This window comes from Melopsittacus undulatus, chromosome 12 (assembly GCF_012275295.1).
Source record: "Melopsittacus undulatus isolate bMelUnd1 chromosome 12, bMelUnd1.mat.Z, whole genome shotgun sequence".
NCBI lineage: Eukaryota > Metazoa > Chordata > Aves > Psittaciformes > Psittaculidae > Melopsittacus > Melopsittacus undulatus.
The window spans coordinates 3,662,053-3,688,274 of NC_047538.1; the positions used below are offsets into that span (position 1 = coordinate 3,662,053).

The 26,222-nt window shown below is 47.3% G+C and overlaps 1 protein-coding gene across 2 annotated transcripts; it reads left to right on the forward strand.

The window, feature by feature from the left end:
- The first annotated feature begins 180 nt into the window (after positions 1-180).
- Positions 181-26,090, forward strand: CDC42 (cell division cycle 42). 2 transcript variants are annotated; one of them, XM_034068265.1, is made up of 6 exons: positions 181-285; positions 12,909-13,049; positions 16,934-17,006; positions 18,844-18,953; positions 19,060-19,257; positions 24,677-26,090. In XM_034068265.1, the coding sequence occupies exons 2-6, from the start codon at positions 12,945-12,947 to the stop codon at positions 24,764-24,766; spliced, it is 576 nt and encodes a 191-aa protein (XP_033924156.1). In that variant the 5' UTR covers positions 181-285; positions 12,909-12,944; the 3' UTR covers positions 24,767-26,090. The 2 variants fall into 2 exon arrangements, with proteins under 2 accessions (XP_033924156.1, XP_033924157.1); XM_034068266.1 differs by lacking the exon at positions 181-285 and adding an exon at positions 8,970-9,473.
- Positions 26,091-26,222: the final 132 nt, after the last annotated feature.

The following is a 26,222-nucleotide window of genomic DNA, read 5'->3' on the forward strand; positions in this document are numbered from 1 at the left end:
GTTCTTTGGCTCCTGGGGTGCACACACGTGGGGGTGCGCATGCGGGATGGGGGGGTCCCGGGTCCTTTTCCCCCCCCCCCCCCCCCCCCCATCCCGCGCGCGTTCCCGCGGCGGGGCGGCGCGCACCGCCCGAGCAGCGCCCCCTTCCGGCCGCTCCTCAGCCCCTCCCCTGCGGCCGCGCCCCGCCCGGCGTGCGCTGCGCGGTGACGTAAGCGGCGGCGTGCCCCTGCGCCCGAGCCGAGGAGACCCCGCAGCGAGCTGCCAACGCCCGGCGGAGACTCTGAGGTGAGCGGCCGGGGCGGGCACGGAGCCGCTGCGGCCCCGCCGGTACCCCCGTGCCCTTGGGCACCCTCATCCGGCCCCGCTGCCGTGGGCCCCTGCGGCCGCCGCGCCGGAGCCGTCCTCCGCCGCGTGTGGGGGGGGCCTCCCGAGCAGCCGCCGGTGGTGGTGGGGGTGTGGGGGGGGCGGTAAAGGGAGGAGGGGGGTGCGGCTCGGCCGCGGCACCGGTGCCGGTATTGGGGCTCGGTTCTCCCGGGGGGCGGCGGCTGCGCCTCACCTCCCCTCCCCCGCTTCCTCGGGCGGCCCCTCATCGCTTGGGAGCGGCGGCAGGAAGCGCTCCTGCGCGGGGTGCATCGGCCATGGCGGGGCCCGGCCCGGCCCGGCCCTGGCTGTGGGGTCAGCTGTAGGGCCCGGTTCTGCCGTCGGGCTCTGTGGTAGCGCTGAGCCGCAGCGGGGGTGCGGGCGCTGTTAAAGGCTGAGCTTAAGCTGTATGCGCTGCTCAGAGTCAGTTCCCACACGGGAAGGAGCTGGGAGGCGCTTCTGGGCTTGTGCTTTCCTCGGTTCGAGGGCTTTGGCTCGCTCAAAGAGGGTTACAGCACCGGTGATGCGGCTGGTTTGGGTTCGGGAGGGAGCCGGTGCTGCCTCCAGGGTTGGTGTTGACATATGTTTGTCTTTCTCCTTCGAGATCTCGTCGCGGTGTGCCTGCTGCAGCAGCACGTCACCTAGCTGCGGTTTAGAGAGGTTTGGTTTAGCGACCTGGACTTCAGCTGCGGGTTTCCCTGTGCGGGCAGAACTCGCTGCTGGTGGCAGCAGTGGGAGACACGCTTTGGCCAGGTAGCTGGGAACAGGCAGCAGCATTGTGAAACCTGTGCTCAGTGAACAGAATTCCTGGTGCCTTGGCTGCGTGGATACCGCAAGCAGGGGAGCTAGAGCCGCTTCGCTGTGCTTGGACAAAAGCACAGGGAAGACACAGCCTTAACCAGGAGGCCATGTTAGATGACAACTGGGTAGTCAGGAGCACTTTGGTCTGGCCATCTGTGATTGTCTTTGTCTTGTGTTCATCTGTGCTGCTCCTTGGAAAGGAGATGCTCACTGCCTTCATTCAGAGTGTTCAGACTTAGTGCCCCAGAAGCCCTTGGTTTTTCTTGCCTTTTTTTTTGGGGGGGGGAAGGGATTTAAAACCTGGCTCAAGCTCCTTGTGTTGTTAATAGGAATAACTTGGGAAAGCACTTAAAGCTTCTCTCTCTTTCAGGATCTTATGCAAACCCAGCTTTAGATAAAAAGCCTTTGTATTCGCCTAGCTATACATGGAAAATCTGCTTTGTAAACTGTTCCTTCTGGTTAGGGTAGGATGATGGGGCAGGCAGAATAGGCAAATGTGTACCTGAGACACAGGTCTTGTGGATGCATGTAAGACCTGAATCAGTGTATTGCTAACTAGAAGTGGTTCTGCTTTTAAGCTGTTCATGTGTATGCTTCACTAACAACAAGGAAAGGGTTTTTTAAGTCTTGGCAAGGAATAAAACCTACTGCGATGCAAGATAAAACATGTTTGTCGTTTGGTAATGTGTTGTAGGCAGAAATTTTAATCATTAAATTTGCATACTTTGAACTTGGCTATTCATGACCTGCCACTGATGCTCTACATACATTATAGGCCCTGCTTTGGGGGTGGTTGCCTCAAAGTTGTGGCCAGTTCTGGGAAGTCTGTGGTGTTTTCACTGTAGAATAGAAATGCCCTGGAAGTTGTGGAGTGTCGAAAATGGAAATGGCAGAGCTACTACAAGAACAGCGGTAAACAGAAATGGAGCCCATCTGAAACTGGTTGGGATTTCCCTGATGAGTGTGCAACTGGGCTTTTCTGACTTTACAGGAAAGCCTATGAGAGGCTGATACTAAGTGCAGGATGAAGTTGACTGCAAATCCTGATGTGACAGTTCCTCCTGGTTAAAACGCAGCTGTAGTACTAAAACGCACCTCTTAAGTTGTATGAGCACAGACAGCTGGACATCTTAAAACCTTCTCAACAGCTCCCTGTTTCCCTGCAAGCTTCAGAGTTAATACAGTGTGGTGGTGCCACTGGGTTCCAGCTCTGCTTCTGGTTTTTGAGAACTTGTACAAGAAATGAAGATGCATCAGTGCAGCCAAAGTGTGTGTAACCTGCTGCCTGCTAATGTGGGTGCTCACAGCTTCTGAAGGTCATCCCTGGATTTGTGTATTTTAGCCCTCTTTTAGCCTGCCTTTTGTTGTCACAGCTTTCATGCTGTCCTTAGGCTCAATCATATGAATTTTCAGTGGTCTGAGCTTCTAGAGCAGTAGCCTGCAAGGAGGAGTTGTGGGGGATGTTGGTATCCTTGCTCTTGAGGCTCCATTCCTGAGGAAAAAGCACTGCTTTTGTAGAAGATGAAGGTGCTGTCAAATTAAATGGAACTGAAATTGGTTTCTGGTACTCCATGTAGCAAGAACCTCTCTTTAACTGCTTGGTGTATTGTAAACTTCTGTCTTGGCTCCTCTCACCCTACTTGCTAAATGCAGGTGAACCCTCTCTTCATTTTATCCTTTAATATATGACAAATAAACCAACTTCTTGACTAGGTAAGCTTTTATGCTGAATTTTAAAGATACTCAAGGTATCTTTACACTTCTGCAGTCTGTTATGTGATTAGGTGGCTTCCTTCAAGCCTTCTTTAAAAAAGCTTAGACTATATAGCTAATGGTATGCATCAGAAAGGACTGCCCCTAGGAATGACAGGTAAAACCCTTTCCAGAGCTTCTCCTAGGGCTGATGCCCAGCACAGAGTTACCCTTCCCTGCGTACATCAGGCTTCCTCCAGCCCTTGCTGTGTCCTTGTGATGGGTGCAGGTAAATGACTGAGGTGGGTGACAGGGTAACATTAAGACATGGTATTCCCAGCCTCTGGTGGTGGATCCCTTAGGTTGTTGAAGAACTGGGTTTGTTTGCCCAGCCCTGGGTGTGCAGTAAACCTGAAAATAAGTGAATGCAAGAGGCAGAGTTTCCATGTTGTTGTTGTGTAATTAATCTTTGTTATCTTCCCCTTGAGTTTCAAATACTGGTGTCTGTTTTGAAGTATTTCAAACCTTCAGCATACTATTTGGCCTGTTTTGAGCTGTCCTTTTCTTGAGCTGGATGGACCTTTCTTCTAAACAAGTGATATTTTATAAAGAGAAAACAAAAGAGTTTTGCATAAGCTTGTAAACCCTGTTGTTCTGTTTTAAGCTCTTGTGCTGCCGATCACCCTGCTACTTTTGCATGTTCTAGCAGGAGAGTTGGTCTGTGCTGTCTGTTCTCCTGTTGTGGAAATCCAGACTAAACCCATCATTAAAAAGGTAACATGGGGGCTTCCTCTGAGCCTTTATGTGTGGAAGGAGTGTGCAGGGACTGGCTCATCGCTACTAAGACTTCTCTGGTTAGGTTGGTGGTCTCAGTGTGTGTTCTATTAAGTCTAGACCCAGTGATGGCAGGAGAAGGTTTTACCAGGCTCATGCAGTGTTAGGGGCAGGCTCTGTAGCAGGAGGGGATCCTGGCATTCTACACCCATAGCAAAGGCTGCCAGAATTGTTTTGGTCTGTAAGGAGCTGTTTTGAATTGCTCAGCTCTTCTCAAGTTGAAAGATGCTGTGCTGTGTTGTGGCTAATAACGAGTGTTCTGTTTTGGGGGGAAAAATGACAAAAATGCTCCTCGGCTCTGGATGCAAGGAAAGAAAGCATCTGCCACCTCATAAAGTGGTGTAGCTGTTTGTGTTGGGGCAGCTGGGGCTGGTAAACAGCTCAGTGCAAAAGGGCTTGTTGTGGGAGGGCTACGTGCTGGCCTTGGCTTGGGCAGTGGTGTTCTCTGCTCATGGCTGAGCTGGAGCTCAGTGATCTGAGGTTTTTTTAGGGCTTGTGAAATGTTGCTGAGTAAATAGCTCCTCTCAAGCATCTTCCATCTCCTTACTGCTGAGAAACTCTTGGTTGCCTGATGGGGTCTTGGTCCTGCTACCTTGGCCGTGGTGCTGTGGATATCTTGTCTTGTGTCTTGTGCTGCGCAAGGGAGTGTGGTTCCAACTGCTCTGGTTCCTCTGGTTAGGTGAGCACAGGGCAACCTCTCCTGCTTCAGTCCTGGTGTTGGTGACTGTTGCAGCTACTTTGTTAGTTTTAATAGAATCCCAGTGTGGTTTGGCTTGGAAGGGACCTTAAAGCTCATCCACTTCCAATCCACTGCCACGGGCAGCGATACCTTCCACTAGAGCAGCTTGCTCCAAGCCCTTGTGTCCAACCTGACCACAGCTTCTCTGAGCACCCTGTGCCAGCACCTCAGCACCCTCACAGGGATGAACTTCTTCCTAGTGTCTCAACTATTCTACCCTATGACAGTTTAAAGCTGTCACTGTCTGGGGAGAGTGGCGTTTGCAGTGTTTTTTAACAGAGCTTTATCTCTTTAGTCCTCAGACAGTGTGGTGCTACTCGGTGTCAGTCATCCCTGAACACACTGTGTCCTCCCGTGGTGCATGGAGCACCAGCAACTGTCCCACTCCCTGAGCCATGACAGGAGCGAGGGGTGATCAGTGGAGTGGGGGTGATCTCTCACAACTGATGTGCATTCAGGGTGCTTCTCATTATGCAAAAATGTGCCTCAGAATAGAAGAACTTCTGCCAATGCCTGTTTTACTGCTGTTAAATGTAGTTGGCCATGGGTATGAGGAGGGAAACGTTGAAGCTGGTGAGTGCCATGATACAGTTGTATAAGCAAAAAGGTCCAGCTTGTATTTTTAACTATTAACAGTATGAAACTAGGCTAATAAAGATAATTCTTTTTAATGTGGTATTAAAAAACTGAGCAGGTTTTTGTTGCATGGTTTGTGTGAGACAGCTTCTTGTGTAGGGTATAAAAGTGAAGCGTAATAATGAAAGATTAAAATGCCTTTGGGAGAAGAGGACTTAATGGAGGCCCACATACTTCCCAGTGTTTAATCTGGGGCAGGTTTTCCCAGTGCTGACAGCTGGTTTTGGCAGTGTAACCTTACCTGGAGTGATAACAGAGGAGTTGACACTTGCTATTTCCTGTTGAGGTGGTGGTAAAGGAAAAGTTGTTGTTCTGAGTCCTGAAGTGGGACAGGTCAGCAGTGCTGGGGCAGTGGGCAGATGTGGTCATGGCTGCACCAACCAGCCTGCATGGGCAGCTTGTTTTTGTTTAGGACTACAGTGGATTGAGAAGGCTTTCCCTTTCTGTTGGAGTTGTAGGATCATGTTATGGTAACTGAGGTTCATGCTTTTAAAATTCCCCCACCCAGCTATATTCACTTATCTGGTGTGTGTCTGCTTTATCAGGTTGTTTTGAGGAGCCTTTAGGAGGATGTACAAAGCAGCTGTTAGATGGTTAGAAAAAGAAAGTTGTATTAAGCGTAGAAAACATCAGTTGATTTCAGTTTCATTTTTGAGAGGTCTCTTATGCTTCCTTGGTAATTTGGAGTAACTTGTCCAGAAATGTATGCTTCAGAGCCACAGAGCTGTTGGGATACACAAGCTCTGTTAAGTGGCAGACTTGGGGATGCTCCAAGATCCCAGACACATACTTTATCTCAAACAGGGATTGCTGTAATGACAGCAAACGTTGTGGCTTTCAGGAACAGCATCACCCCGAGAACTGAACTGGAGCTGTCTTGGTGCTGGTGCGGCTACGTCAGTGGTGATCACAGAATGGCAGTGTTCAAGGCCAGGCTGGACAGAGCCTTGGGTGACAAGGTCCAGTGTGAGGCATCCCTACCCATGGCAGGGGGATTGGAGCTAAATGATCTTAAGGTCCTTTCCTATGTATTCTATGGTATTCTGTGATCCTATGGAAGGGAGCTTGAAGATCATCCAGTTCCAATGATGACAGTTCTGTGTCTCTTCACAGAGCTGGCTTTTGTGTGACCAAGTGTTTTCTGTTCTTGCATCGATACCAGGTTGAGTCTGTGTGTGTGGGCAGGCAGGACACAGCCCACCAGTGTGCTCCACTGCTGTGAGACCTGAAACCAGGACACTGTGGATCTGAATCCTCTTCCCAGTTCTTGTGTTTGTCTTGACAGCCACTTGTAGCACAACTGAGCTTTTTGACCCTGTGTCTCTCAGTTAGACATCTTCCATCTAAACCAAATAGCCATACTGTGTTTTGGAGGCAGTTTCTGCCTTGTGGAGTACAAAAGGTAGGGTCTGAAGGATTGTCTGACTTGTTAGTGGCAATCAAGCAAACTCAAAAGCAACCGATATTTAAAAAGGATATGTTTTTCAAGATCCTGAACTGATGTGGTTCAAGACTGTTTTTTGAGTCTGCCCCTTTTTGCAGGTTTTGCCTTGGACTTCGCCATTTGTCATGCTCTAAGGAAGTGCAACTCCTGTGCTGGTTTGTAGTTTGACAGCTTTTTAAATACCCAGGCTTTATGCTCAGCTTTGGGAGCAGACGTGTTTGTGTATTGAGCTTGTGTGCCTGATACAGTCTGAGCTGGGGGCAGCAGGCAGGTGACTTTGGTCACCAGGTGGTTCACAGCACAGTGTATTCTCTTAAATTTCGTTTTACCACATTAATACCATAGAAGTGACAATGGTGTGCAGGTCTGGGGTGAGAGCTCCATGAAGAAGATGATTCCTAGCAGGCTGAAAGGTGGGCTTTGGGCTGGAAGATTTAGGTGATGTCTGTAAATGGCCCCTGGACACCTGCAGAGGAGAATATCAGCCATGGGGAAGACAGCCAGTGCTGGCCAAGGAAAATACTGGCCATGCTCTTGAAGCCAGTTTTGCCTTCTGTGCCTGTTTGTCTTTCTGGAGTTCAGCTCTTAATCAGAGAGCAGCTTCTGTTGGTGTTTTGCATCACAGATTTGTGGTAATATCAATGCACTGAGAAGTCCAGAGTCTTTTAACTGGTTGACAGCTGAACTTCACCAGTGTGGTCTTTTCACCAGAGATCTGTGATTTCTGACAGAACTGGTGTGTTGTCTGCAGCAATCTTTGTGATGAAGCATTTGCTGAGCCAGATTTGTGTTGCAGATAAGCAATCAGAGCCTTCTCCATGTAATGCTGGTGGGTATCTCTGTTGGGGAAAGCACGACTGCTGGGGTTGTAGTAGCTGATTATCTCCCTTGTGCCCTTGATCTGGGAGACTCGTCACTTTGGAAAGCAGCAGTGTTAGTTTGTAGTAGGGATAGAAGAGGTGGCAGAGGGCGAGGACCTTGAAGAGGTAGGGCAAGGGTGCCTTGAAATGGGTGTGATTAACCTAGGAACCAGTGATGAAATACAGACATGTATTTAATAACGTGTGTGGGGGTTATAAGGTAGGAAAGCAGTGTGGAAGGGTAAAAGTGGATAGCAGGTTACAAGTAAAATCCTATGAATGTTGTTACTTCCATTGTGGACTCCCAAGAGCTTTGACCCCACAGGAGTTACCTGAGTGACCTGTTAGTGTCAATCACCTTGTTTGAGAGGGGGGAAAAAAGCGCTCTTATTCCTGCTTTTCAGAAATGGATCTGTTTGATCCTTTCCAACAGGATCTGGAAGCTGTGAGGGACTGGTTCCCCTTGGCCTCCTGAGGTAATGATGTGTACTAAAGAGCATCATGAAATGGCTCTGGGTCATCAGGCGCTGGTTGCAGCAGTACCTGTGATGAAATGGCAGCAGTTTCAGGCCTGCCTGAAAGAGGAAGTTGTGGTGCTGCTGAGCCTCATCAGGAAGCTAGTGCAGGATGTGCAGACAGATTTGACAGCTGGGTTTCCTTTGCCTAGGAGAATGGGCACATTTCAACCTGAAAACAGACTTTGGGTAGCTTAAAAATGAGTCTCAACAAGCATGAAGGCTTATAGTTTCTGCTTCAGATTCCTTGTAGAGCAAGAGGAAAGGCAAGATGCTGCAGATTCTTACCCCTTGGTGTAGCAGGGAACACTGTACAAAGAGCCACAAAAAGTCACTTTATGTTTTACAGCCAGTAGTTCCTACAGCTTCTAGAATGTGTTGCAGCTACTCTGAGTTAGAGACTGATTTTAGGACTGAAGAGCTCCCGTAGTAACACCATGTTTCATATGCTTCCACTGAGGTGGGAAGCTGAGGCTTGCACAAAGGGGGTTGTGGTGCACGCAGGACAGGGTTTCTTGCAACCTGTGCTTAGCGAATGGGAACATGCTATAGGTACTGTGTATCTCCAGCCTTCTGTGATCTATCCAGGTCTCTTGGTGTGTGCACAGGGCAATAAAGTAGAACTCCAACTTTTCCTTTGCACTAGGAAGGATTACAGATCTACACCGCATCCTGCTGGGACACTTGCATCTCTGTTGCCATGTTTTGGGATTAACCCTATCAGCTCTGATGAAAGTGTGAGGCTGTAAAATGGGTCAGTTCAGTCTGGAGCAGGGCCACCTGATGAATCTGCTCTGGCTCATAAGGCTTTGTAGTCCAGTTTCCAGGATGCTAGCTCCCAGTTCTCCTTGGGTGCTGCTGAGTTCTGTGAAGTTCTGTTCGTATGACCATGTGCTGAACAGATGAAAATCCAACAAATGTTAGAAGTATGGTCAGTTAACATGTGCTCTGGTGAAGCACTGATGTTTTTGATTACCATACAGAGAGGTTTGAGAAACCAGTTCAGTGTGGGGGTTTCTTTAAGTCTTTAGAACTTGCTGGGCAGCCCCAAGTCACACTGGCTGGTGTAGCCTTCCCAGTCTTTATCAGCTCTCCTCTCTGGGCTTGGCCAGATGGCTCATGATTACATGGCTCAAAATCCACTCCCTGCACTCAAACTGGGATGACTTCAGTGCTTTCCAGTCTGTTTCAATTCCCTCAGATATTTGAAACTGCTCGGTGTTTTCTAGTCCTGCTGGGTGTTGTCAGTGTAGACTTCCTACTAGCTGCTTTGGAGGGGGGACAAAACCCAAACCCTGGAATTTCTTTCTTTCTGCCTCCTTTGGTGTTGCACTCAGTGGATGAGTTATTTTGTAGTTGTAGCTCTTGTTGGATTAAATCACTTTTAAACCCCAAGTCCATGATGTAAGTGTCTTCAAAGCTATTCCTATGGAAGAGCAGGTCCCAGGAGCTGAGCTCAAAAATGAGAATGTTTTCAGCTGTCTGCTGTGGACTTCTTAGAAGTGGAAATCACAAAGTGGCTCATCCAGCTAATCTAGAAAGCCGACTAATCCAAGGAAAACAACTTATTCAACAACTCCACTTTCCCACTGGTAAGCTGCTGGAGCCCTATACTTCTGACTTGTATCTGTTTTTACTTTAGGTCATCTTATTTCATTATGTAAAGGTAAAGTTATATATCCATCAAGAAAAAAAAAAAGATGAGGGGATCCCTTTACCTTGGTATGTGCTTAAATGCATTTGGTCCTTAAAAGACGTGATCCTGAAGTGTCTCTTGGTGTTGTGGGGGCAGATAAAGAGTGGTGTGAGAGGGGTGGTAGTTGCATGGCACATACAGAACTTCTGTGAGCCAGTTCAGTGCTTTTAATGGTCAATTTTGTTGATACCTACCTTTAGAAAGGAAGAAAACCAACAACCAAACAGGAGTGAACAGATGTTCACTCATGATGCAGAGTTGAGAGGAAGCTCTGCTTTTATAGGAGATATTCTTAATGTGAACTGCTGGTGTTCTCTGCTGTGTGAGGATAATTGTCTCCATAAAGTTGGGATTCACTGTGAAGGGCTGTTACAGGAATAATGGGATCCACAGGGAAAGTGTTTGTGTGTGCAGCTTGTGCTTTGTCTTTGCCCTGAGCCCTTACCAAAGCCCAGCAGTTTCTCCCCCAGAGCCACTGTGGGCACTGGGCTGTGCTGAGATGGGGAAAGACATGGGGTTTTGCAGCATATTTGTGTGAGCTGATGAGCTTTCTGATACTGTGGTTCCATTTTGTTGTTTGCTTGATGCTTTCTGGAGGAAGAAGTTTTAAAGAGTAACACTAAACATATGTTTATATGTGAACACATGGCAGCTTTTCTTACACAGTACAGAGTGTTAAGATGTATAGTTAATCATGGATTGGTATGGAGCAATGAACATAGGAAGTGCTTCAGAGTCTTGACTTTTCCTCTAGCATGGATTCTGGGTGGCTGAAGTGGATATGAAACCAGAGTTATGGATAAACAAGGAAATAGAAACAGCTGGGGCAAGAGGGTAGGAAAGAAGATAGAACAGGAAGGGAGGGGAAGGATAGGGAATGGCTGGTATCTCTGCTGAGGGGTCGGAAGGGAGTCTGGGTTTCTCTGAAGGGGCTGTTAACGTGGAGGTGGATGGGCTCTGATGGTGGGCAAGGGCAGCTGGAACAGGGGTTTCTGGCTCTGGGGGGACAATGTGATGGATTCCAGTTCAATTCAAAAGGCATCTGAGATGTGGCAGGGACACCAGTGTGAGAAGTGTTTTGTATTTCATATAATGGCTCTGAACAGGGTTCAGGGAGGCTGCTCCTTGTACTGTGCAGCTGCATGGCCTAATGGCTGGTGGTGGTGTGCCCTGCTCCATGGGGGAGGCAGTGGGGCAGGCTGGTGAGCTGGGTTAGTTTTAATGGGAGTGTGCTTGAGTTGTTACCCATGCCTGAGACCTGTCTTGATTTGCTTCTGAAATCTGCTGGGCAAGTGACCCTTCCCTTTCCACCTTTGCTGTGAGCAGAAGTCTGTCTCCATGTGGGACTGAGCTGCTCCACTGTCTGCCTGCTTTCTGGTGCCTCTTTTAGTCTAAAATGTTTTCTCTGCTCAATGCCACCAGTGTAGCAAGGCCCATCTGTGGAGCACCTTCACAGCTGGGGCACTATTGTCTAATACTGCTTAGATACAAACCTGACCTGAACACAGAAAATGGTTCTTGAAATGGAAGCAATTGCTTTGTCCATCTGAGTAAATGTGTTCAGTTTTTTGTGGCATTAATGAAGGGCCTGTTGATACGCTTCACTGGTCATGTGCTGGCTGCAACTGAGGTCTGCTGCATAAATCAATGCCTTCTGTTATTCTGATGCTGAAACACTTACAGGGGAACCAGTACAAGAGGATTTGCCTGTGCAAATCCATCATCTTTATACATTAAAAGAAGATTGTATAAATGGAAATATATAGACAGTGGCAGTGGTGTTGTGGGTGTGACATTCCAGATGTTGCCTGATGTGCAGCTCCAAGAGAGCCTTTGCTGCCACTTCCTGTACTTGCCTGTGACTGGTGGGGATAGTAGTGATTCGTTTTCTTCTACAAGTACTGTTTGTAGGAACTCCTGAAGATGTTTATTATGAAGGTAACTGGCTTTGTGTAAATCTCTGAGCATCCCTACAGCATCTGAGTCAAAACTAGTGCTATAAGTTTAGAATTGTTACCAATTACGTTTCCCTGCAAGTGTGATGCTGTGATGTATAGTATCAAATCATGCTGCAGCTGGGACCGGAGCACTCAAAAACCTGGAACTGCATTGTGCTTCCAGATCCCTCCGAGACATGCAGTCCCCAGGAGGTGCCCCCATGCAGAGTTCAGTAGGGGTCAATTCAGTTTTAATGCAGTTATCCCTGCTTGAGAGCTGTGGTACCATCCTTGGGAGGGTAAAGCACTGCCACCATCCTGAGGGTGAATTTGCTGCAGAGGCTGTCCCTTCCTGTCTTCTCCTCCACACCCGGGCAGGGGGTAATTTAGTTTGCAAATCTGTGTTGCTGTAACTGAAACAGGGAGATGTTGAGAGTCAGTGGGGGCTTTGCCTGAGGCTTGTGGGGTCAGGATTTCACACTTCTGTGGGTGACTGGCCAGAGGCCTGGCACTTCTTGCATTGAAGTCATATATTGATGAAGGGCAGCAGTGTCTGGCATGGTAGCTAATGTCTGGAGGAGGTATTGATGGCAAATACTGATCTAGTTCTTGTGCTGAGGTCTGTGCTGGGACAGTGTGAAGGTAACTGGATGCATGATGCCTTTGTAATGTCATGGGAGTAACTGGATTCTCTGGGAACTGGCACCCTGCTGAGCTGCTAAGGGCTGTTGGCTACTTCAAGTGGGGATAAATTGAACCAGCAACTTGAACCAGAAGGTTGTAGAGCTGTACTTAGGCCTTAAAAAAGGTGAGGGGAGGAGGAATTAGTCATGTTTACTTCTGTCTGTACCTGCTTATTTTTATCCCATAAGCTAGTTTGAAAGTTGCTGCTGCTGGGTTTTCTTGCTGAGCTTGCTTTACCCACGTGCTCTTCAGAGGACACATCTCCTGGGATGCATTGTGTGTTATTGGGCAGCTCTTGGGACCCCAGCTCAGACTTTCAATGCCTCTAAGGCTGGATGCTTCCCTGCATTAAAAACGAAGCTGGAAAAGCCTAGTGACCTTTTTTGCCCACCTCTGGGTAAGTAGGTAAAAACAGTGACTGAATTCACCCAGTGCTCCTTCCTGGTGCAGAGAAGTGACTGTGCCAAATGTAGTGTGAGGTGGTGCAATGTATGCTGTGGGAGGGGTCTGGTGTTGAGAGGAGGTATTTGCATGTATGAAAATGAGCAGCTTCCTATTGGATGTGTGATGGAGGCACAGATCTACCAGGAATGTCTTGTTTTCAGTGTGCTGTAGGTGGTTTGGGCTCCAGTCAAAGCTCACTGATGACATGTGCCACTATCTGGTGAGTGTGAGAAACATCTAAATGTGTGTATCTCCTTTTTCCCTAGGTTCTGTTGGAGCTGATATTCAAGTAGACTTCAGCTATGCAGACGATCAAGTGTGTAGTCGTGGGTGATGGTGCTGTTGGTAAAACCTGTCTCTTAATCTCTTACACAACAAATAAATTCCCATCGGAATATGTACCAACGGTAAGTGTGCCAATGGCTCCTGTTGTCCTGGGTCACAATGGGGTAGAGCAGCAGGAGCTTCCTTCCTAACTAACCTTTGTGCATATCTAATGCTTGTTCGTACAGCCTGCTTTCCTCTTGGAGACTAACTAATACATCATGGGAGAGTAATGATGGCTCTGATATGCTGCTGCTGCCCATCTTTCATGCTGCCTGGTGGTGCTGGGCTGCCTTTCCTCTATCTAGGCAGTTCTTGCTGCTTGACTGCTCCTCAGAACCTGGGTTTCTGTTTGTTGATGCCACCAGATGGACTCTGTGAATGAGATAATTTGCACTTGTCAGTATTGTGAGTGGAGAGCAGGCAGCAGGAGCACCAGCTCTCAGCCTGCTCCCTCAGCCCCTGCTGCACCTTCAGTTTTAGGAAAAACAGTATTTATATTGCTGGAATAGCCAGGCTCTATTTTTAGATGCTAATTTTTGCTTTGCAACTCTAAGATCCAGAGGTCTTGCTGTGAGTTACAGAGTGTGGCTGGTTAACTGCAGCTAAGCTTGAGAAATAGGGTTGGATTTAGACTGTGCTGCCTCGTTCATTTGTACTTCCAAATGCCTGTATAGTCCTTGGCTATTTCTGGGTAATCTTTTTGAGTTTTACAGGCTTGTTCTGAGATACTGAATCCCTGCCTTATGTAAAGCTCAAGGTGGGAGCAGTTTGTTGTCTGCCTGTGGTGTGTGCATTATCTTTCTAACAGAAAATTGCTTTTCTTCTTAATCTTGCATATGCTGGTACAGCTTGAACACTCAGGTGGGTCAGTTTTTTTAGTGAGGTTGCTGAAAGACACTTTGACATCTCTTTTCATGAGTTTTCTCTGTTATGACCCAGAAAGGCCATCATCTACTGGTAAATGAGTTGAAGAGTTTATTGAGGTACCTCAAACAAATTTGGATCTGGAAATGTATCACAGAGGGATTCAGCACCTGCTGGTGAAAGGGTCAATCGTCTTTTGTGCTATTATAAAGCAGCTTAAAAGAGCAGAGGGCTCCTTTGAGGTGCCAGGTAGCTTTGCCCATAGCTCTTTTGGAATAGTCACTTCTTTATGAAGATATCCTCTGTGGAAAAGAAGTTACAATGAACATCGTTGCCTCTTTTTGGGGTATTGGCTTTGTCCACTACCCAAAGCTTTCCAACTTGCCAAATTTGAGGTTTGTTAAGAATAAGACAGGCTTCCACAGCACAAATACGATTGTGTTTAGTTGTGGATCAGGAACTAAAGACAAAAGGACTCTGAGACCTGTGTTCAGGTTGGATGCAGTGGCCACTGTTGGGAGCCTGAGGGTTGTGCTGCAGGCATGGGGACCCAGGTTCAGCCTCTCTCATAGAGGTCCTTTGGTACACACCAGTAGAGAAGTTGTGTTTGAAACCGTGTATTGCCGTGCTCAAGTTTTTGAGAGTGGTGTTAAGTAGCCTGCTGTGATGCTCTGGGACAACCACATCCTGTGCTGACCTGTGGAGCTCTGCTTGCCCTATTTAAGCTGTTCTTTATGGTCAAGATGAAATGAAAGTGGGAGTTCAGGCAGTTCTATACTTATCCCTAGTGAAATGATCCTTTAATTATGTTGAAAAATGCTATCATCTTACACTGTGTATTTTGAAAGCTTCTGAGTTTGCCCTGCAGATGGTGGTACTGTCTGAAAATCCCTGCTAGAGCAGATTGCTCCAAGCCCCATCCAACGGGGCCTTGAACACTACCAGGGATGGGGTAGCCAAAGCTTCTCTGGACAAACATTGGAGAATGCACCAGTCCAGACTGATGGATGAGTTTCTTTATCTTGGCTCTGTGTTTTGCAGCCCTCTCTGTTGTTGAAGCTGTTTCCCAGGGGGAGATGGGCTTCATACTGATGGTTACACATGATTTGTCACCTGCATGTTCTTGATGCCGTTGCCATTGTCAGAAAGGGCAGCCAGGGGCATGTCTGTGGACAGGCATGGGCAGGTTGAGGATGAGTTATGTCACACCAAAGCTCATGCTGCCTGCTCTGGGCTGTCTGGCACTGGCAGGAGTTGCAGCTTCTTGTTGGGCTAATTCTTGTTCTGGTTTTTAGCCTGTTTGGCAGAATTGAGGGTGAAGTTGTCTGTGGATTATGCTGTGAGACTGCAGTGGGTCTGTCTGAAGGGCAGCCTTGTAACCCTGGCCAGCTTGGGGCTGAACCCCAGACCTGTTCTATAGTAGCTGTACCTTAAAAAGCAAAAAATTAAAAATCCCATTTTGTAGCTTGACAAATACATCCTGATGCAGGGAAATGCTGATTCCCCTAAGGGCAGCTCCAAGTAGTATTATTGACTCCCTGTCCACTGGGAAATGAGGGATGTCTTTGGGGGATTACACTGCTGACCATATTCTGACATCTGAAAGATGCTTTTGACTCTTGAAGCAGTAGTCATGGCATACTGAATGTGCTCTGTGAGGTGCTTCCCACCCTCCTCAGCCCCAAGGCCTTAGTCTGGGGTGCTCCACAAGGCAAACCCAGTGTGCTGTGTAAAAGACTGGGCTGCAGGTAGGGAGGTGGGGTTTGGAATCGTCTGTACTTTAAAATATTGAATGCTGATCCAGAATCGTGTGTGAGGGATGGACCTCTGCTTCTGCTGCTGCTGCTGTGTCTGGGGACATGCAGCTGCTTGCTCAGTCACTGTGGGTTGGGAAAAGTTGGGAAAAGGCAGCATAGACCAGGATGGTCGGGTGAAGGGGAGGCAGATGGAGCTCTTGGAATTGAGCTCTGAAACACTGTCTCATTGATCTTACCTCTGTTTTTAGTGGGGTTTTCCCCAAAGCCCTAAGCTCTTCCTAAAGCCCTATTAGTCAGTGCATGTGACTGCTTATTTCTCCCTCCCTTGCATGAAAAGCTTTTTGAGATGGCTGCTGGCCTCTTCAGGTGGTGTGGGTTCCTTCTGCTGTGGGAGATGCTCAGACTCAGTTTGGTGCTGAAGCAGAACTTCCCTGTGCTCACGCAGAGCTCTGCTTGCTTGGGGTGACCTTGCAGTACAGCACAGGTAAAGGTGGATCTTGTCGTGATGGTGGGAAGGATGTTTTGCCAAGGGTACTTTCTGAAATGCTCTCTGCTGTGGTTCTGAAGATCAAATGGTTCTTGCATGAAGGATACTGACCTCAGTTTACTCCTTTATGTGGGTGTTGAAGGAGGTGGTTTTGGGAAGCTCCCTGTGTTCAGTTGTGTTGTAAACAAGTTACTGGGTGAAACTCTTTCAGCAGCATTAGCTTTTGATCTGCCCTTGAGGACAGGACTTGTGCCAAGTGCTGTACAGAGACAATTTAACTTAACAGCCACTTAGGTAGTGAATTTGGCACAGACTGATTTTGAGCAACTATAGTGCTCCCTCCAAAGATGGAAGATAAATTCCTGTTGGAGAGATGGGCTCTGTATGGAATTCCTTGGATGTTCGCAGAGATGCAGATCAGAGGGCTCAGGTCCTGTCAGAAGCAGCCCCACAGCTCTGTGCCCTGAAGGGCAGTGCTGAAGCTTATCAGTTCAGTCTCTATGGGGATGTGTTTTATGTGTCAGACCAAGTGTGAAGGTGGAGATTTGTATGGCAATGTGGGAAATCTCTTGCAATTACAGGCAAGAGCTGTTGCAGGTGTTATACTCAGTGGCTCTTCCCCTGTTACCTGCAGTCATATACCCAGTGTTCCCTTGCTTTAGATGCCTCATGGAAACAGCTCCTGCATCCCTATTCCAGATTGAATTGTCCTATTAACAGCCTTAATGGCAATAGCACTGTGAGCCTTGTGGCTTCTCTTCCCCTGTGCATGGAGGAGCCCTGGCAAGGTGAGTGGGGTGCTGGTTTGAGAAGTGACTTATTCACATCCTCTTGAATGTGTTTCTCTTGTTTTCAGGTTTTTGATAACTATGCTGTAACGGTGATGATTGGAGGAGAGCCTTACACCCTGGGCCTCTTTGATACTGCAGGTGAGAAATCAACTGCTTGGGTCTTCGTAACTGCCCAAGAGTTAGTTGAGGTGATGCTGACCATGAAGACATACAGTTGATTATGTTTTCTATGAAAGGGAAAGATACTTCTTGATTCTACATTCTTGACCTTTGGGGAGTTGCTAAATTGAGTTCTTAAACAAACCAATAAAGCCCCCAAACAAACCACAATAACAACCAAATACCAAACCAAGAAAACATTCCACTTGCTTTATAGAGCTGTTTTATTGTGTGAAACCAGATGACAGCTTTGGAACTGTCACCTCTAATCAAGGTGATACCTGAAAGATAAAGGGTTTCTGCATTTTTTAACAAGACTAAAGGAGGAAATTGTGTTGTATAAAATACATGGATTGTGCGTGGGTTTTGTTTAGTAAACAACCTATTTTTGACCAAATATCAAGACAGAAGGGAGACCTTAGAGCAGCTTCCAGTCAGCCCCTTTAAGCACAAGAAACCTGGAGAGGGATTTGGACAAGGGCCTGTAGGGACAGGCCAAGGGGAATGGCTTGAACCTGCCAGAGGGGAGATTGAGCTGAGCTCTTAGGCAGAAGCTCTTCCCTGTGAGGCTGCTGAGGTGCTGGCACAGGGTGCCCAGAGAAGCTGTGGCTGCCCCATCCCTGGCAGTGTTCAAGGCCAGGTTGGACACAGGGGCTTGGAGCAGCTACTCCAGTGGAAGGGATCCCTGCCTGTGGCAGAGGGTTGGAACTAAGGTCCCTTCTTTAGGGTCTCTTCCAACCCAAACTGTTATATGATAAACCCCCTATTGCTAACTGTTAAATTAAAAAGAAATTCTTTGTCTTGAACTTACACTATGGAGAAGCTCTTTGGAGTAGTCTGGTAATGGCAGTAAGATGTTCTGGTTGGTGCTTGGCTCCTCTCTGTCCATGGGGCTGTAAGAAGCTGTGTAGATCTCCATCTTCCAGCTGCAGATCTGCCTCCATTGAGCTGTCCCAGGTGTTGAGTCAAGTCCATTAGGGTCTCAGCTGTCTGTGTTCTCTGTGATAGGTGAGAGAGCATCAGTTCAAAATGCCTCAGATTGCAAGTTCTTGGTTTGGCTCTCAGTGAGTACAACATCATCTTCAGGCAGGTTTGCTTCTGAAAGCAGAGTGCTGCTGAACTGAGCAGGAGGAAGCTTAAGTAAGAATGAGCTTAGGCAGTGTTGGGCTGGTGGGGCAGTGCCCTGCAGGCTCTCCCTGCCTCTGCTGGACCCAAGGGGAGGAGCCTGGCTTCCCCTGGAGCACAGTCTAGGCTGGGTTGTCTGTGTGTTTCTAGGGGAATGCTGCTGGATGCCTGAACACACTCACCTGTAATGGCAGCGTTCTCTTCTTGCTGCTTGGGGGATACCTTCCTCAGTGTTCACAAGCTAAGTCAGAACCTCCTAGTGATTGTTCTTCCTCCAAACTGCAGGGTTTTTTGCAGGGCGATGAAATTCGATGGCACAATACCCCTAATGAATGGAGGAGGTGCAGAACACCTCATCTACAGCCAGATCCCTGTTCAGCAACTGTTCTTTATATCTGAGGAGAGTGTTATGCACACTGAGAGTGTTTGATCTAAGCATTCATTACATCTGCTTCTGCCAGATTCCCAGCTCTCTGGGCTGTTAAGCTGCTCATTGTTACACAGCAACTGAATGAATTCTGGATTTGAGATCTAAGATCTTTGAATGTTTGGGTTCAGGGCATGTGTATTTGCTTAAGAGTTAGGATTAAACACAATAATGCTGTTGTGCTGGAATATGCATTCTGACTGCCTGCAAAGGGCAGATTTTCACTGTCTGGGTCTAATGTTGTGTTAATTTTCTCCTCTCTAGGTCAGGAAGACTATGATAGATTACGACCACTCAGCTATCCACAGACAGATGTATTTCTGGTCTGTTTTTCAGTGGTGTCTCCTTCTTCATTTGAAAATGTGAAAGAAAAGGTTGGTTGAGCTCTGCCTAGAAAGGCAACTGCCGTAGTGGTTGGGAAGTACGTCAGGAGTTACCTTAGGTGCTTAGTAACAAATACTGTGTCTTTTCTGTCTTTAGTGGGTACCTGAAATTACTCACCATTGTCCAAAGACTCCTTTCCTGCTTGTTGGCACCCAAATTGATCTACGAGATGACCCCTCAACAATTGAGAAACTTGCCAAGAACAAGCAGAAGCCCATAACTCCAGAGACGGCTGAAAAGCTGGCCCGGGACCTGAAGGCTGTCAAATACGTGGAATGCTCTGCACTGACGCAGGTGAGGGGTGGTCTTGGACCCTTATTGCTTGCTTATATTCCATGCTTTTTTCCAGTTATGGGGAAAACCAGCTTAGTATGGATGTGAAAGGGTATAAGCTCTGTTCCTGGTGTTGACATTGTAGCTTTCTCTTTGTCCTGTTGTTCTAAGGCACAAGGACTTGGCAGCGGTACAAAGAAAATCAGCCTGTGCAGATTAGGCACAGTGCAGAGGGTGATGGAGGAAGATGTGTTTGCTGTGATGGCTTTTGTGCTGGAAGATAATAGTTACTGAAAACTTAGGTGTGTTATGGATAATAAGGGGGACACAGAATGCAGCTCACTGCTGAAGAGAGCAGGCAAAGGCAAAAACTTTAAGTCAGTACTGGTACTTCTGACACTAGAAGCAGTTGTGAGCTGCTTTCCCTTCTTGTGCCTTTGGTGGGGAGCTGTTTCCTGTATCCATCTTAAGGTGGAAGTTCTGTTGAAACAGAAACTAATAATAAAATAGCTCTTAAGATGTAAACATGGTGATGTTGAGTGAACTGACTTGTGAACATGAGTCTAAAGCCAACCAAAATAGCTGCTTTGAGGCCAGGAAACCTGATTAACCTTTCCCTTAAGTTAGGATTAGTAGGGTGGGGTGGATGGGAGCCATCGGCTGCCTCGCTGATGTGTGGCTTTGACTTTGGATGCCCTGGGAACTTGATCTTGCCTGCCTGGTCTTGCAGAGCTGTGACAACTCTTCAACAGATTCCTTAATGCTACTCTAAAGAACTTGTCCCTACCTGATGTGCATGGAGCTAGGGCTGCACAGTGTCAAATCCCTCACCCTTTCCAGTTTTGTTGTGTTCATCTCTAGTATTTCAGCACAAAGCTTTATTGCTAAGCTTCAAGAAGCCTGAAGTCCTGCCTGTCTTGCACCTTTTGCCCAGATTGCATGTTGACTAACAAAGCTTTGCCTGGCTGTTTGCTGAGGAGGAAGAGGCTTTGATGGAGTTGTGCAGGAGGTGATTTGGTGAGGCACACAGTCCATCCTGGGAATCCCTGATCCAAAGGTGCTTTTGGCTGTGCTTCCCTCCTGCCCACGTGCAAGCTGAGAGTTAGTTGTGCTTGAGCTGTACTTCTCTTAGATCTGCTCACTCCCAGAGTACCATTTTTAGATGGTGTCTGGCACATCCTGAATCCTGCTGCTCATTAGAGCCTGTTAGAACCTGTCAGTTGGATTAATATGTACCAGGACCATTTTGTCCTGTACTGCTTACTGAGATCCTTTCCTCTGTAGCTTTAAACTTGCCTAGTTTAGTCTGCTTGAATTGCATGGAAGCACGTAGAATGACCAAAGAGGTGATACAATTAAAAATGTCAGTGTTTATCCATTCTCATTTGCAGATAGACTAAACTATCTGTTCCAGGGAACAGCCTCATGAGTTAGAAGCTCAGCCTGAATTTCCTTCAGAGCCCTAGTGCTTGTGTTCCCATTGATGGTTTTAGGAGGGTGGTATTTTTGGGTACAAAGCAGTGTCATAGTAGCTGGTTTCAACTGAAGCTTGACTCAGTTGGGTAGTTCAATCTCTCCTTACCTTGGCCTTCATCTCCACAGTTCACCTTAGCAGTCCAGGGTGGCTTTTTCCTTCCCAGCTAATTTACAAATGACTTTGACACCGTAGCAGCAAGTGGAGCCAGAGCATGTTTTTGTTTTTCCTGAGAGCAAGAATTTGCTTGTGTGGAAGAGCCCATGTTCTGGAGTCAAGAGACTGAGTTATCTCCTCCTCCCTGAGGCTGGATGCCAGCAGTACTGAAGAGACAGTTCTATCCCTCCTTTCCTAAGGTTGTGAAATCCCTTTTTTGTGATGAAAGCACTTTTCAATGTCTGTCTTTGTTTCTCTACATAACAGTACTAAATACCACTGTAAAAAGTGGGTGACACTTTGCTTTAGGAAATGGTGACTGACAGACATGACAACTAAACAGACTGTAACACTTGAGTTAAATGTGTGAGTGGGCTTCCTGAAGCTCAGTGCTGGTACCTTACCCAAGGGAGAACTTTGAATTCAGCTCTTTTCCTCCCCCTGATGCTGGGTTGACAGTTCTGGCACAGTCAGATTTATAAGGTGTCTTAAACTGCCTGCAAAGGGGGGTGAAGGAGCCTGACCTCAGCCTAGTCCCAGTGCAGCACAGGAGCTGTGGTACTTTATAACCACTGTATCGAGGCCTGTGTGCCAGTGGTATCAAACCCAGGTCCTTTCCTGTGGTTACTCTTGTCTCATCCAGGCTTTTAAGCCCACTTCCACAAATATTTAGTCTCTCTCCTGTGGGTTCCCCCCCCCCTTCCCTTCTCCATTTTTTTGCTGGATTCTTCAAAACAAATCCCTAATTCTGTTCTCCAAATTAATTTCTACTGTGCAATAGGAAAACAAGAGCGGAGTCCCCAAGCAGACCTAAGGAAGCATGTTTCCCTGACTCCTGCCCTGCCTGCATCCTTAATCTATCTAACAGGACATAATGAGTTTATACACCAGCTTTATTCTTGCAGGGCAAGAAAATCTAATTAGTGCTCAGCCTTCCCATAGGCGTTATTGTATGATTTATCTCAAGTCTCCAGCTCTTCTGTCAGCTCATTTAAAAAGAGCTGCTGGGAGGATGTACAGAATGGCTGCACATGGTGATTTCCTTAACTTCTGTTCTCTCAAGTGTAATCTTGCCTGTAACAATATGGACTTAACTGCTTCCAGATGGAATTGCCTTAAAGATCTCCCATGTAAAACAAGATTAAAGACCTTCTGAAAGGGATGTATGAGCCCAGCCTGTGAGGGAGAAACCAGTTACATTCAAATGATTAAAAAACTTAATTTTGCAAAGACTGCAGTTGTTGACAGGAAGTAATTGAAGTTTCTGTTTCTCTGGAGCTGGGCTCAAGCAGTTCTGGACTTCAGAAGGCTGCACTCATGACAGCAGATTTAGGCGAGTCCAGTTGGTGCGGCCGGAGCTGGGTTTCGCCTTTGGTATTAGTGTGGCTCAGCAGAGCTGCAGCTCCCGTTGTGCTATCGCAGATGCAGTGCTTGCCTCGTGCTCCAGTGTAATCCCTTGCAGCCCCCTTGCAGCCCTCTGACTGCTTGTTGGATCTCAGTCACTCCAATCCTAATGCTTTTCTGTCTTCCTATGACTTGACTGGTTAGACTGGCTTTGGTACTGAGCTGAATAACTGACTGCACCGTTACCATGCTGACCCCTTAGCAGCACTGGTGAGGTGTCGCATCGCTGCTTCAGGGACTGACATTCAGTGTCTGAAGGTGGTGGTGGCTTCACCAGAGAGGTTCTGCTTCGATCCCAGATCCTGTTTTGTCAGCCATCTGGAGATCTGCAGTTATTCAGAGGCTGAATTCACAAAGCACAAGGAGTTGTTTGGAGCCTTTGCTCTGGACTCGCTGGGGTGGTTGGGAGCAGTAAGCCTGTGCACTGGAGACGTTTGCTTACCCACTGTGGGTGACTGCAAAAGGTTTACCTGACCCTTTGGATCCCTGTGGTGGGACCAGCTGCTCTCCATTGTGTTTATTCCCCTGTAATCTCCCCGTGTGTGTGTGTGGTCACAGTGAAGTGGAAACCACCATTTCTTGTGCAGCCCCTCCCACTCTGTGTTCCTGCCAACTGTTTGTGCCTCTGACCTTCTTGGGGTTCATTTTGTTTAACTTGGTCCATCACATGTTCTGTCTGTCTCTGGCATTGACTTCTGGGTCATCTAAATGAGATTTCCTCCTGGGATCTACTTTGTTTCTTACAAAGTAAATCCGTTTGCTGCCTCTGTGAATTCAGCCTGGTCTATCCTGAATGCTCTTTGTATCTGCTTGTTTTTCTCTAATCCTCTAACCTGGCTGCTGTTTTTTCTCCTCCCCTCTGTCTTGTAGAGAGGTCTGAAGAATGTGTTTGATGAGGCTATCCTAGCTGCCCTCGAGCCTCCGGAAACTCAGCCCAAAAGGAAGTGCTGTATATTCTAAACTTTCTCCTTCCCCTCTTGCTGCTGCTTCCTCTGTCCCACTACTGTAGAAACCTGGTTAAAACATGAATAAAACCACCTTGATTGAAAGCTGTTGTGCCTGTTACCATCTTAGAGCAACCTCTGTATTAGCTCTGGACTGAAAACAGTACTTAAGATCTTTAGTAAACCGTTGTGATGTGGAACATGAACTGGACTCGCTTAACTCTCTGCTGCTGGGGTTGCCAGATGTGGGTAGCTTTATAATTCAGGGGGAAAGGATCTGGTTACATCATTCTTTAAAGAAAGATCAAAAGAATAAGACATGATGCTTGATCTTCCTCAATCCAACTGGAAGAAACCACTGGGTGTGTTTTCGATTTCTACTTGTGACTCTTGTGAACTGTATTTGCATGACAAAAGTACCTGAACCGGTGATCTGCAAGTGAGCTGTAACGTGAAGGGTTTTCTGGGTCTCCTTTGTGCAGTGAGATGTTTTTCTGTTGCTGTTGCTTTGGCTGTCTGTGCTATGGTGGAGTATTTGTCAGTCCTTGGGGGGAAGGAAATCTCAATGTACTTGCTACTGCTTTATGAACTGTTAAAATTCTTGCTTTCACTAACATGGTAGAGCTCTCCATTTCAATAATAGAACCTTAAAGCCTGTTACTGTAAGATGTAAAGCTGCTTCTTACTATCATGCTTCTGATTTTTATTGTTTTAAGGAGAAAACATCAATTGTAGCTTGTCTTTCAATTTTGAAATTAAAAACCGCAGTTGTTTGTATAAATGACTGATGAAGCTTTATTCTGATTTGCACTTCCTGGCTTCACTTTAACACTTAACCCTGCGTCCGGTGCCCGCTCCTGCTCTTCCATCCCGACTCCTCCAGTACCATCCACAGCTCCTGGGCTCCGCCTGGCTGCTGCTGCCTGCGGGTGCCTGCCACCGGAGCCTGCCCAGCACGGGACTGGGGCTGTTCTCTTGCATGTCTCTTGCCTTGTCTCCTCTCCTTCACACGGGTGTCTGCTGCTCCAGATCGGGCTCTTCCATTTGAATGCAGCACTTCCTGCTTTGTCATTAGCATGTGAAATGTGTTAGCAGCCAGCTAATGATAAAAATTGCATTAAGGAAACGACTTTGGTACATGTGCATTGCTTCCTGTGAACTGTAGAATCATGGAATGGTTTGGGTTGGAAGGGATCATCTAGCCTCAACCCCCTGCCCAGTGCAGGGCCAAGTGTACACCAAGTGTTCTGGTCTGGTCTCAAAGGATTCGTGTTTCTGTTCAGAAAACCAGGTGCTGAAGCCCAGCAAGGCGCTGGGAAGGAGCAGAGGAGGCTCTGGGAGTTGTAGGTGGCAAACCTGGGCTCAGCATTGAGGGGGTTCTCTGCCGCTTGGCTTTCGGTGCTTGTGTTTGTGTGAAAGCTCTGAAATGAGACTGCCCCTTTCTCTCTCTGCCCCTTTCCAGAAAGGCCTAAAGAATGTATTTGACGAAGCGATATTGGCTGCCCTGGAGCCTCCGGAGCCGAAGAAGACTCGCAGGTGTGTGCTGCTATGAACATCCCTCCACAGCCCCTTCTGCAGAGCTGGTGTTTGATGTCGTACTAAAAGCAATGTTTAAAAATCAAACTAAAGATCCAAATTTGAAAGTTTGTTTTTCGCAATAATGACAAATGCCCTTCACTCCCATCCCCCCCCAGCCCTGTGTGAGATGAGAATGTTAGTGTTTATTCCCCAGTGCCCCCTCAATTCAGTTAAACTAGTTAATTTTGAGTAATTCTCTATTACCAGAAAACACTGATCAGTACTAGTTTTTTTTTTATTTTGTTTACTGTTTCTAATTTGTTTTTTTGTTTAAGATCCAGGCATGCTTGTGATGACTTTCTCTGTAACAGACTAATTCTGGGCTGCCTTACTGCAGCCTTGTCCCTTAGGCCGGTCTGGCAAGGCTTAGTTCTGGTGGCAAGAACTCATGGGGCTGTTCTGCAGCCAGCCAGCAGCCTGGGGGTGAGCAGACTCGAGGGCTAAAGGCAAACATGGCAAAGTAAAATGTCCCAAGCTGGTGCTCCTCTAAGGAGGAGTGTAGAAAATGTATCTGCATCTCCTCTGAAGTTGCCTTGTATCTCTTCCCCTGGCTTTCCACTGTGCAGGTCTTAAATTTCTACCCCACCCTCTAAGTTATGAAGCCTTAGGAATAGGAGAATCCTATTCTCTGGATGCACCATCAGACTTGAAACTAGCTTGCCCCAGCCTCTTCTTAATCTTTGCCATCAGCTTTTGTCATGTGATGGAGAAAGAGCTGCACCTTTTTAAGCATGCCCAGTGATTCTGTTGGCTCTTAACAAACCCATCTTGTGCCAGTCCTCAATTAGAGAGAAATTAATTACAGTGACCAGCACATACACTGCTGATGGACACGCTGAGAGGACCTGGGCTGGGTTCAGATGAGCTGGCCCTGGTGGTGCATCTCTTCCTGGATGGCTCAGCATCCTCCTGGGAGGGGTGAAAGGCAGACCTGTGTCAGTGGGAAGGAGCTGCAGGGAGGGGTTTCTGGTGTTTGTGTGGCACCATGCGGGGACCAGTGAAGGGAATCCCCTTCCTCTGCATTTGGCTCCTAGGTACCCTTGACCCCATCAGATGGGCTCCAGCCTGTTGAGGTGTGTGCAGGGTCTTCACACACTGACTGCACCATCGCAGGGGTTTACCACAAGATTATTTGGGCTTGCAAATTCCAAAGTTTTTCAAGACTTAGGGAATCTTCTCCACCTCCCAAAATTCCGGTTTCTTGTAGACTCGGTAGTGTTGAACCAATGCTTTTTCATGTCTAAGTTCTTTGTATATGCATTCTTTTCAGATGTATTAAACATAAAGTATCTTCACAAGCCTGCCTGAGGGTAGTTATTTCCCTTGTTTTTCTCTTGAATGTGAAGGACTTGTAAATATGGCTTTTATCCCGTGCGAGCCCCACTCTCCTCCTTGTAAGTTAGTTTGGGTCTTCATGCTTAATCCTGTCA